Source organism: Meles meles, chromosome Y (assembly GCF_922984935.1).
Source record: "Meles meles chromosome Y, mMelMel3.1 paternal haplotype, whole genome shotgun sequence".
Lineage (NCBI taxonomy): Eukaryota > Metazoa > Chordata > Mammalia > Carnivora > Mustelidae > Meles > Meles meles.
Genome location: NC_060088.1, coordinates 1,386,574 through 1,399,241, shown reverse-complemented (window position 1 = coordinate 1,399,241; position 12,668 = coordinate 1,386,574). Strand labels below are relative to the sequence as shown.

The 12,668-nt window shown below is 49.7% G+C and overlaps 1 protein-coding gene across 2 annotated transcripts in view; it reads right to left on the bottom strand.

Moving 5' to 3' along the window:
- Positions 1–12,668, bottom strand: part of LOC123935834 (CD99 antigen-like) — a 30,668-nt gene that overhangs the window by 12,758 nt on the left and 5,242 nt on the right. For both annotated transcript variants that reach the window (XM_045996643.1, XM_045996641.1), the window contains exons 2-4: positions 2,152–2,184; positions 1,680–1,724; positions 463–510 (exon numbers count right to left, since the gene is read on the bottom strand). In XM_045996643.1, the coding sequence (XP_045852599.1) occupies positions 463–510; positions 1,680–1,724; positions 2,152–2,184 (126 nt within the window). The remainder of the gene's footprint in view (positions 1–462; positions 511–1,679; positions 1,725–2,151; positions 2,185–12,668) is intronic.

Here is a 12,668-nt window from a genome sequence, read left to right as displayed (position 1 = left end):
GTCCTACCTACCTCCGAGAGAACCAGACAGTTCCAACAGTTACGTAAATTTTTGTTAGAAGCTAAAGCAAGTGCCTGGACCAGGTACAGAATTCGTGGGACCCAGGGCAAAATAAAAATGCAGGGCCCTCGTTCAAACTCAATTGAGAATTTCAATATGGCGGACGCAAACCATTCCAGCAAGGGTAGGACTATAGTGAATGCACAGTCCGTTGCCCTGGCAAGGGTGCTCATGTTAACCTTATGCCATTGCAAAGGCTAGAAGCCCTTTTATTTTTTTTTAAATAAAAACAAAAACAGGCAAAAACCGAAACCCAACAAAAGCCAACAATAACACACTATTCCCCATGTGTTCATGGTAACAGCTAGTTCCGACTTGAGAGGCACAAGGCTCTTGGGAATGATGATAATTTAGTGATCCTAACCAAGTCGGCCACCCAGAAGACTTCCCAAAGGTACTTACTGTGTCCTTCCCCGCCGAGGGCATCTTCCAGACTGAGCCCGTCATCGTCTACAAGGGAAATGGGCTGTTAACACTGCAGACCCAGGAAGGAATTCAGCTCCCCAAGCCACGGAGGAAGCCCTGCATCCCCACCTCCCCAAACACGACGGCAAATACCAGTCTGACCCGGGTCCAAACAGAAGAGCCAAATTCTTGACCTCTCCGAGGAGAGGAGCAAGAGACAAAGCAAAACCCACAAAAAGGAACTGTACCCATCCAAGGCACCACGTGCGCCAAGCTGGGATTCCAACTCTGCCCACCGAGAATCCTTCGCCGTTACCGTCCCGTCCGAAACCACCCCTCCCATGTGGACAGCGTCCTCTGTAAGGCAGACACGATGCGGTGCACGCAGAAATGGGGCACCAGACTTAGGCAGGCGTGTACCTACACCGGGATTCCCTCAACGAAATGATGGACGCTTCCTGCTGGCATCACGGCTCTCCTTAGTATTATGACCCCTTTCCAATTTCCTGCTACGTTAGTGACGTTGGTGCATCTGCCCATCGCAAGGCACTGAACTACGGTGGCAATTCAGGTTTTCAACACTCTCTAATCCAAAATTCTTTTCATGCCCGTGCTGTGCAAAGATGCGTGTCTGAACACGGCAGGTGCTACCCTTTCCCTTCTGACGGGACATTCTGGCCGGGGGACCCTGTTCCTAAAGAAACCTATTCCCTTAAAAACAAATTAAACAATAGCGGTAAGACCGCCATGATTCTGACGTCTGGTTGGCCAAGAAGCAACAATCAGACCTTTGTTCCAGGTTCCCAACTTCCATTTGGAAGGAACCCCGCCAAGAACGGGTAGGTGTGTCCTAGCGGCTGGAGACCGGGTTTGCTCACGGGTTGTACCGGCATCTCGGCCCCGAAAACTGCTTCCCCTACGCAATGCACATCCCAACACAGAGCGAGCCCTCCAGAAACACACTGTCCAGGCGACCCGAAATCATCCCCAAGACTCGTCAGACCTCAGTCTGCCCCAAAAAACATGGCACCCGGTGGCCAACGTCTACACCACGGCTCTGGTAGGAATCAGTCTGCACCCAGAGATCCCAAACCACTCGTCTCTGTGGTCGTCTACGTCTCGAGCAGCTCTCGGATGAGCGGGAGGGAGCACGGCCCAGAGAGCTGTCCGGTAGACGTCCTCTGCTGTGTGCGCCAGGCCCGTTGGCTTCTTACCAGCACTGGGTCTCTTGGGCGGTGTCGTGGGCTTCTTCTCCTTGTCTAGACAGAAAAGACATCGCATCAGCAAGACCCGTGGGTGAGAAACTGTACCATCTCTCAAGGATGCCCCATGTACTCTAAAAAAGTCGGGAGAATGCCCAAATCGTCACACACAGCCCCCATGGCTCTGGGAGTGGACAGGATCTGGAGCGTGAATTCCGAGCCAACAGGACCCCCATGGACGGGTACACAGCCTGATGCTGGACGTGGCCTTTGCTGAGACCAAGACCAAGGGGGTCTTTGCACCGGGAAGGTTTCCTCCCCCTACCCAGAGCGTCTGGCTTTTCCTCCCCCCGTGTGAGTCCCTTCATGGGTCCACACTCGATACACTCACTACATTCAGACGAAACACTCGTCGTCCGTTTAGAGACACAATTCTAACATGACGTCTGTCACCTTATGAATATTTAATCGCAGCAGGACTTACCATCGAGGGCGTCCGCCAAGTCGAAGTCTTGGCCTACGAGGACAGAGAATCCGGTTAGGAATCAGGAAAATAGTCATGCAAAAATTAAGAAGGCAGTATTTCTTTTTTTAAAAAGGCGGGGACTGAGATTTTTCTGGACTGCATGATGGTTGCAAAAGTCAGTTGGTTTTTAAAACGTAGAACACGCCGGAAGGTCTCATGTCTTCGACACGCTCATGTTGATGCCGAAAAGTAAGACGACCGTTTACGTTGGAAACAGCTGGTGATCGTAACATTTAGCAACATAACAATTAAAAAAAATGCATCTAGCAATTTTTTAAAAAGAGCGTAACAGTTTTAAAAAATGTGTGCAACAATAAAAAATGTGTATAACAATATTAAAGATGTGTATAACAAATTTTTAAATGTGCATAATTTAAAAACTGTATAATTTTAAATGTACGTAACAATTTTAAAAATGTGTGTAATAAAAAGTGTATAACAATTTTTAAAAGTGTAGAACAATTTAAAAATGTGCATAAAAATTTAAAAAATGTGTGTAACAATGTTCAAAATGTGTATAACAGCTGTTAAAAAATGTGTAGACCAATTTAATAAAACGTGTGTTACAATAAAAGTGTATAACAATTTAGAAAAGGTGCATAACAATGTTAAAAAAATGTATATAACAATTTACAAAATGTGTGTAACAATAAAAAAGTATATGACAATTAAAAAATGTATAACAATTTTTAAAAATGTGAATAATAATTTTAAATATGTGTGTAACAATTTTAAAAATGTGTGTAAGTTTTAAAATAATGTGTAGCCCAATTTAATGGGTTACAATAAAAGTGTGTAACAATTTTAAAAAGGTGTATAACAATTTACAAAATGTGTGTAACAATTAAAAAAGTGTATGACAAAAAATGTAAAACAGTTTCAAAAAACGTGCATAATTTTAAAAATGTGTATAACAATTATAAAAATGTGTATAACAATGTAAAAATGTGTATAACAATTTTAAAAATGTGTGTAACAATAAAAGTGTATAACAATAAAAATGTGTATAACAATTTTTTGAAATGTGTGTAACAAAAAAGTATAACAATTTAAAAATGTGTATAGCAATTTTTAAAAATGGGCTAAATAAAAAATGAATATAACAATTTTTAAAAATGTGTATAAATTTTTAAAAATGTATATAACAATTAAAAAAACTGTAGCAACAGCTAGAGCGCTAGGAAAATATGGTAATTTTGCCCGTGTGCCATTCCTGAACAACAGACCCCTCCAAGAATGACTGACTATTTCCCGTACGTGAAGAAAACACACACACAGACAGAAAAGCCCCATTTACGACCAACCTCCCTGACTAACCCAACCTGCGTTTCTTGCAAATGCACTAAACTACCGAGAAAAGCACCGAAATCGTCCTCAGCTCCTGGGATCACTCAAACGGGGCGTCTGCTGAGACGAGCCGCGTTTTCTCTCCGGTCCCGAGGGTTTTGATGGAAACCGTTTCCGTGCCAGGGCCCAGGGCCCGCTCTGACCGCGGCACAAAAGACAACGTAAGGACATTTCGGAGAAGCCCGCGTGGGCTGTGAGGACACGGACCGCAGGCCGGACGGGGACTGTGGGATCCGGAAGCTGAGGGGACCCTGACCTCCCCTCAGGAAGGGCCGGGCCTTGAACGCTGCACGAACACGCAGGAGCCGTCTCGTGTGGGTACGTGCTCAGCTGCACGGAGCGTCTCAGACAGGCGGCGCTCTGTCATTGTGTCCTCTGTCCTGTGTGCGTGGGGCATGCACGTGTGTGTGCACAGATGCGGGGGTGTGGTTTGTGTGTGTGTGCATGGTTTGTGCGCGCACAAATGTGTGCAGGTAGGTGTGGCCTGTGTGAGGGTGTGGACACGTGTGCGTGGTTTGCACGTGGGCCCATGTGTAGCTTGTGTGGTGCATATTTGTGTAGCTCTGTGTGCATGCACGTCTCTACGTCTAGTGTGGATGTGTGGATCTGTGTGTACACGTGTGTGTGTGTGTGTGTGTGTCCCTACGTGTGTGCAAACAACAGGCAGGCAGAAGCCGGCGGTCTCGGGCACGACGCTCATGCGATCCCCGGCGGCCCCAGGGTGGCTGTACTCAGGATCCCAGACCTGCAGTCCGGCCGTCTACACCCGTGCGGTCCAGACACAACACACACAATTACATGACGTCCAGCATGCGGCAGGTTTCCCTGAGGCAGCAGGTGGGATTCCGCAGACGTTGCCTCCCCCCAACCCCCGTGCGTGTGTCTCCCCAGGAGAACACCCTCGGCCCCAGAGTGAGAGCCTCCCTTGTGGGCAAGACCCAAAGGCATTCGGCTGAGCCATTCAGCCTGGATCCCAGGGCTTGGGGCTCTCTGCCCTCTGCCCCCTGGGGACCCCCTTTTTCCTGGTCACAATGCCACACCCTCACCACAGATGACAGAATCCCAGGGACTACCCCCCGGGAGTGCTGCCTACACAGAGCTGGACAGAAATTCAGGGGCACGGAGGGGCCAGCTTCCACGGAAAGTCCCCCCTTAACTCAATCACGAAGACACGTCCCCCCGCCCTGCCCGTGTGTGGGTTCCCCGATGCCAGCTGCCCCAAGACTGCGCTGATGTTTGCAAAAGGGACGCTCGCGATTCGTGACCGCTCGAGCCCCCCCCACCCAGGGACAGTCAGGAGGTGCAATGATTCAACAGCCAGCAGCACCGGCCAGCCCTAACCCCTCCCAGTCTCTTCCTGACCTAATCTGAGCTCTCCGTCTGCATGGCTGGCATCCCAGTTCCAGCCCAACACGGCTGACTCTGTCTCATCACAGGCGACCACGTCCGGGGGCTCCCGGCTCCCGGCAGAAACCCTCCTGTGCCGGCCGCTCCCCCTACTGCCTCCCGGGGCCAACTGTCACCACCCGGACCAGGAGCCCGGGCCCCGTGTCCAGAGATCAAGGCATGTCGCGCCTCCGTCCCAGCTACGAGCAGACCACGGTGCACGCAGCCCGTCCACCCCCCTGGGCTCCAACACCCCTCAAGGCTGCAGATGTTCAGGGCCACGCAGGGGTGAGTCACGCAGGGCGAGGCTCGCCCTGGCCGGAGGGAGAGACACGTGACTCATGCTGATGGCACCACGGCTCCCGCAGCCCCTCCCGCCCTGGTTCGGCCAGTCCTGCTGGGACGCAGGCTGAGCCCCGTGCAGTCCCCAGAACCCCTGGGCAGGTGGGCAGGCGGGCAGGCGGCTCCTCCTGAGTGCGGATGCACCCCTGCCTGGATCTGCATCCCTGCCTGGGTCTCCATCCCTCCAGGGTCTCCATCCCTCCAGGGTCTCCATCACTCCTGGGTCTCCATCCCTCCAGGGTCTCCATCCCTCCTGGTCTCCATCCCTGCCTGGGTCTCCATCCCTGCCTGGGTCTCCATCCCTGCCTGGGTCTCCATCCCTGCCTGGGTCTCCATCCCTGCCTGGGTCTCCATCACTCCTGGTCTCCATCACTCCTGGTCTCCATCCCTCCTGGGTCTCCATCCCTCCTGGGTCTCCATCCCTCCTGGTCTCCATCCCTCTGGGTCTCCATCCCCCCAGAATCTCCATCCCACCAACCCAGCCTAAATTGGGTTTCTCTGAAATTCTACCACAACAATGGGCCATTGCAGAAATATAAAGCAGGATGGAGATATGCATAAAACTAAATGACAAAAATGACAAAAGACAGGTTCCATACAAGGAACTTAAAAGTTATAGGAATACATAATAGAAAAATTATAGATGTATATTCAGAACAAATTCTATATGTTTAAATATACTGAAGATTCTCTCTCAATATATAAGATTCTATATATATATAAAAGATTCTATATAGAATATAAAATAAATTATAAGTACATATTTGGGATAAATTATAGACATTTACACATATATAGAATATAAAATTCTATATAGAATGTAGAATAAATTATAGAAAAATATTTAGAATAAATTATATACATATGGAATATATTATATATATTTACACATATACAGAATATGGAATAAGTTATAGTACAATTCAGAATAAATTACATATATAATAATTTTATGTAATTGTTATATGCTTTAATAATAAATGATAGAAATTGGAAATCACATAACTTATACACAGAATTTATAAAATCTAGAGATAAGTCATATTAAAAATATAAGTAAGTTATAGATATTAGAATAGGAACAAAATATATTGATGACTCATAGAAACTAAATTATGTAACTTATGCAGAACTTATAAATGATATAAATACATATGTAAGATAAGACACAAATAAGTTGTAGAAATAAAATCAGAATAGAAACGAAATGTAATCATAACACGTTATAGAACTTGGAATTTATGCAATGTATAATTTACACACACATAAATCCACAAACCCTATAAACGAAACAGAAATAAGTCACAGGACAGAAACAGGATTTGGAATAAAGTACAGACAGTCGTTTTCCGTACTTACACATTATAATTTATACGGAGCTTACGAACTATATAAGCATATGAACACAATTACAGAAATACAATGAAAATAGGAATAAATGACATGCATTTCCAATAAACTATACAACTTTGGGAATTATACAATTCCCAATAAACTATACAATAAAATATACAATTTAGACAAACTGGAAATCTCCCAATTTGCACACATCGCCTGCAAATCAGACACAAACACAGACACAGACAAACACGTACGTCAATAAAGTAAGTCACGGAAAGATGAGAGGAGAAATATCAAGGAGGCGGTGAGGCAAATGCTCGCATTTTCAGGTATTTTCTCGGGGGTGCACCAGAATAACAAATGTAGGCAAAGCCTGCGATGCCCCCGGGGCTTTCCAGTTAACATAGGAGTCCCCACGGGCGACGGGAGGAGCGCAGACCTGCCCAAGGCGCCTGGGTCCAGTGCAGTGGGTGGAAATGCCAGGGTCCCCCCAGCCCAACCACCTGCAAAAAACATGGAGCCGTGGGGGCCGTCCGAGCTCTGCGCCACATCTGCAGACCCGGCAAAAGCTTTTCGTTAGAGAGCCCTCCCCCACCCCAGGTCACATGGCATGCCCCTGAGCAGCCGGTGTCCAGGTTCCTGGGGGCTGGAGATGGGGTCCCCTCCACCGGATGGAGTGCCCAGCACAGAGCCCAGGGCGTGGAGACACACACAGGTGTCGGCCTCATCCCGAGCCCTGCAGGTCAGGAGGACGACGGACATCGTGACCACGAATGCCATCTGATTGCATCGTATCTCTCGATACCGAGAACGTCCTCATGTTTCCGGGCGCAAGACGGGAATCGCTTCAGAAATACCTCTGTGCCTTTTGCAGACGCGACACCAAACTGTCTGCCCTTCACAGTTTAAGATTTATTTGGGACAGAGGGAGAGCGCACGCGGAAGGGGCAGAGGGAGAGGGAGAGAGACTCTCAAGCCGACGTGGGACTCAATCCCACGACCCCGAGATCACAACTTGAGCCAAAACCATGGCTAAACCGACCTTGCCATCTAGGCGCCTCTGCCCCTCAGATGTTTTAAGTCCTCAAGGTTGCAGGACTGTGCTGGTCCTGGGTCCTGCTTCCCAAAGACGCACGATGGCACGACAACAGATGAACACGCATGCACAAAAACGCACTCGACGGCTCGGTGACAGACGCCCAACGAAGGCCACGCTGACGGACTATCGCCACCACTCAAGCAACGGGAGCCAAGATGGCGGGCTGCACACACGTGTCCGTGAACCCAAGGCATGGCGCTCGCCCTGCCCAGACAATGTTCTTGGCCACAAAAGGGAGCCAATCTCAGCGCCATGGCGGTCTTGGGCGTCATGGGCACCCCGACGGCTGACATCAACTCTGCTCCCTGTTTTAGTCCCACGCGGGTTCATCCTCCCCAGGGGCTGGGATGCACCAAGTCCTTTCATGTAAGTTTACAACACGGTGGAGGGGAGGGGAAAGGTCTTTCTCTCCATCACGCCAGGGACGGCCCTGAAAGGTAGGCCAAATTGTGCACAAACCCTGGGAATCTGGTGAGGCCGTGGGGTGGTGTTGGGGACCATCACGGTCCCCCAGTCTGCCTGTGCCAACAGATGCCTGACAGATCGGGTTGCCATCCATGGACCTGCCTTTCTAACACCGTCTGGCCGGGACCCTCTGCTGTCTGCCCGCTGCTTGGGGTTCTCCCTCAGAGGCACCCAGTGTCTCCCCTACAAGGAGCCAAGGCATTGCTTCCCAAAGGGCAAGCTCCAAAACCAGACTAGAAGCCCCCATTCCGAACCCGCCACCTCTCCAACTGTGCTCCCTTCACACAGGGCCCTGCCTGCCCACCTGGGCTGGCCCCCAATGACCCATCAGACGATCCCAAACTTTGTCAGCTCATGGAGCCCTTGGTGGCTCTGGAAACTGGCCCGAGGCTACAGAACAGACTCGACCATTCTGTTAATTAATTACAGTCCCTTCTCACAGGTCACGGAAGTTACATTCTCTAAGTCATCGGGGATGCTGAACGCATGGATGCTCCATCTTCGCTCCTAGGGATGGACAGGGTTACGATCCCACAGCCCTGGGTCACACGTTCCCCAGGGCATCAACGCACGACCTTGTTTTCTGCGTGTTTCTGCTTAAACAGACCGTCCTGGATCTGTGTTGTTTATTCATCAGTGTGGCCAAGCACAGGACACAAAAATGCAAAATACGTGCTCCCACACAGACCATGAAAAGGACACTTGTGGACAACCTGGAGGCTGGACGTTGGCTCGCATAGTCTGCGCTTCTGCACCCGTCCCTGAACACGGACGATTTTCATCCGGGAGTTCCAAATAAATGGCAGCAGGTGGGCAAATGCACAAATACAGGATCCGTGAATATGGGGAATGCACTGAATTTCACCTCAAACAGCATCACCCCAGGAGGTCCTGCGGTGTCTAACACAGGTGGCTCTGGGTTCTCCAAAACTTTAAACCTTTCCCCGAAAACAATCCCAGGAGTGATTTAGGGCACATTTAGGGCACCTACAGTCTTCATCTGGATCCTCTCCTTGCCTGTACATGCTAATCCCTTCTTTCCGTACCAGGAGAACTCCTATTCATACCTCAAAGCCCCGAGAAAATGCTGCCTCCTCTGGGAAGTACTCTGTCACTCCTCCTGAGCACACTGAAGCATTTCCTCACCACGGTGTGCACAGACTGCTTCTCAGCTCCAGCCGTGGGTGATTTCATAAGCCTGGATGCTCAGCTCAAGGTCCCGGTGAATTAAACCAGGAATTTTGTGGGCTGGGATTCAGGTACAAGTTCACGCTTACCTGCCTGCTCAAAACCCACCAGGGGAGTTTCAAATCCACATTCTGGGAACCAGGGCTGCCTATCACGTACCCGCTGCAGGCTGGTCTAGAGCTAGAAATAAACTACGTCCTTTCGGCATTAATCACCGCTTCTGTCTTCTCTTTCCCTCCTCCACACACCCTCCGGTTGAGCTCACACACCTAGGCTTCCTTCCTGCAAGCCACGCCCCCACCCTAAAAAGCCCTCTTCCCTCTTTATCAGGCTTCCACCACTACAAAGGTCTGTCCACTCGTGGAAACTTGGTGCCCATGGAGGTTCCCACCTGCGAGGAGCCCTCTCTGACCCCCTGGGGCAGAGTGGTCCCCGCTCCCCTTCACACAACACTGCACCAGAAGAGACAGCTTGCTTGTCTCTCCCCTGGCAGAGAAGAGAGGATGGGGACGAGGTATTTCTTCTCTGGATCCCCGCACACAGCAGAGAGAGAATACAGATACCACTGGGAATTCTATCTACGCCAGGTGAAGGCATGCGCAAGAGCCGGTGGCTGGCTGGGTGGGTATGTGCACGGACGGACAGGCGAGTGGGTATGTGGGGCGATGGATGAGAGGATGGATGGGGAGATGGATGAGTGGGTGGATGGAGAGAGAGTGGATATATACATAAAGCTAAATAAAAGAAAAAATTGGTGTTAGTCATAAATAAATGATGGGGGATAGATAAACTAATGGGTGGACAAATAAACTAATGGATGGACCAGTGGATGGATGGATGGATGAGTGAGTGGATGGAAGGATGGATGGATGGATGAATGGATGTATGGATGGATGGATGGACGGACAAATGGATGGTGGATGGATGGATGGATGGATGGATGAGTGGGTGGATGGAAGGATGGATGGATGGACAAATGGATGGTGGATGGATGGATGGTTGGATGGATGGATGGGCAAGTGAGTGGGTGGATGGATGGATGGATGAATGGACAAGTGGGTGGATGGGTGGATGGGTGGATGGATGGTTGGATGGATGGATGGATGGATGTGCGAGTGAGTGGATGGATGGATGGACAGGCAGACAGCTGGACAGATATATGGGTGCATATATGTACAGATGGATGGATGGATAGGTATATGAGTGGGTGGATGGATGGATGGATGGATGGACGGATTGACAGAAAGATGGATGGATTAACAGCTAGACAGATGGGTAACTGGATGAATGGTTGGACAGCTGCATGGACAGACAGATGGATGGATGGATAGGTGGACTGGTGGATGGATGCACACATTGAAGGGTGGACAGTGGGTGGATGAACAGACAGATGGGTGGACACAGAATCCATGAGTTGTTGAAGAGGCCTCAGTCACTGATATTGGATCCAGTTCACTATCAGGATTCAGAGCTCTCGTCTATCTGGACTTAAGTTTCATTAAATATAGGACAACCTCCTGTACTTCCCTATCATGCCACATTATTAAGAGAGGCAACTCCCTCTGTGGTCTACACAGCAACACCTAGAGAGCTCCTAGCCCACTGGCCCTGAGGCCCGGGTCTTGCGATCCAACATAAACCCAACGACATAGGTGGGCCTGGGGGACCCAGCTCTGGGGCCGGGCCCAAGAACCTAGGATCTGGGCCTGCACTGGCCGCTGAGGGTTCCTGAGCAGGTGTGGAATGGCAACCCTAGCTCAGGCATCAGGACAGAGAGCAGAGGAGGTGAGCAGGAGGATGAGCAGCCCTGAGCCTGGGATCTTCTCCACCTGAACCCTAAATAATTGATTTAGTAAAACCAGCTTCCTCTGCAACGTTATGTGTTTTATCTTGGGCATTAAAACATGAAGTACCCTGAGAAGGAGTCCTCACCACCCTCCTAAGAGTGCCTGAAAAGGCCAGGGAAGAATGTAGGTAAGGGCTCTTCCATTCGTGTGAGAAAAGTGTCAGGGTAGGGGTGCAAGTCAAGAAAAGAAAGAAGAAAGAAGAAAGAAAGGAAGGAAGGTAGAAAGGAAAAAAAAAGGAAGAAAAGGCAGAAATAGTGAAAGGCACATGAGCCAAGAAAGATTCAGAAGTTGAAATGAACAGGATTTGGTAACAGATGGAAAACAGGAGGAAGGCGATGGCAGGAGTGCAGGGTGGCTCTTCCATCTGAGAGTCTGAGCAAATGGTCGCATCACAAGAGATAGGAATGAAGGAGGAGACCTAAGTTGAGGAGAAAATAATGAGAAGTTCCAGATACGGAGCACTGGAGACACCACGGGTGCAACCAGAGGGACCTGGTTTAGGGCCTGGTACCTCAGGGAAGGGAGCACTGGCATCCCAAGAGGCGGACAGGGAAGCTTCCTATCCTGTAGCCAGACACACGGTGTCAGGCTTACGTTCATCTTCCTCTCTGTCATTCCCACTCCCGGGTGCCTTTCCCAACCCCATGCCAGCTCCCTGTTGTCAGAATGCAGAGATTCTGACCCATTTGTCACCTGGTAAGAGGCTTATGATTCACTGTGATGAATCCGGCTGCTTTCAGAGCAAGGAGACATGTACACCTCCACCTGGGAGCCACTTGGGACAGGCTGGGGCATCTCTCTCAGCTATGTGTCTATCACCCAGATGTCTGTCTGTCCATCCATTCTTCCTGTCTGCCTGTGTATGTATCTATGTATCAGTGTGTCTACTTATTTATCAATCACCCATCCATTTCATCCATCCATCCAACCATCCATCCATCCATCCATCATCCATCCAACTGTCCGTCCATCCATCTATCCATTCATCCATCATATCTATCTGTCTATCTATGCATCCATCTTTCCATCTATCTTATCTATATGTCCATCTGGCTGTCTTTCTATCTATCTATGCATCCATCCATCCATCCATCCATCCACCACATCCTAACCCTAACCCTAACCCTTTTGAGGGCTACCTCACTCCAGCCAGGCCACGAGTCCTTAAGCAAGTGCCCCGGCAGGCAGGGTCCACGGCCTCACCTTTCTCACAGCATCCAGTCCGAGTGACCCTCAGCTGTTCACAACCACCTCCTGCTCCGTGAGACCCCAGCACATCTGTCCTTTCCCGCCATACCATGTTGCTCTGCCTCAGAGAGCCAACTGCTCCCCTTACCATCTCCCTTCATCCTTCTGGGGTACCCTGGGGTACACTCTGCGCTGAGTCTGGGGCAAATACCACTGTTTCTGTTCACACTGAGCACAGAACCCACGTCCTCCTCTAAGAGAAGACAGCGGAC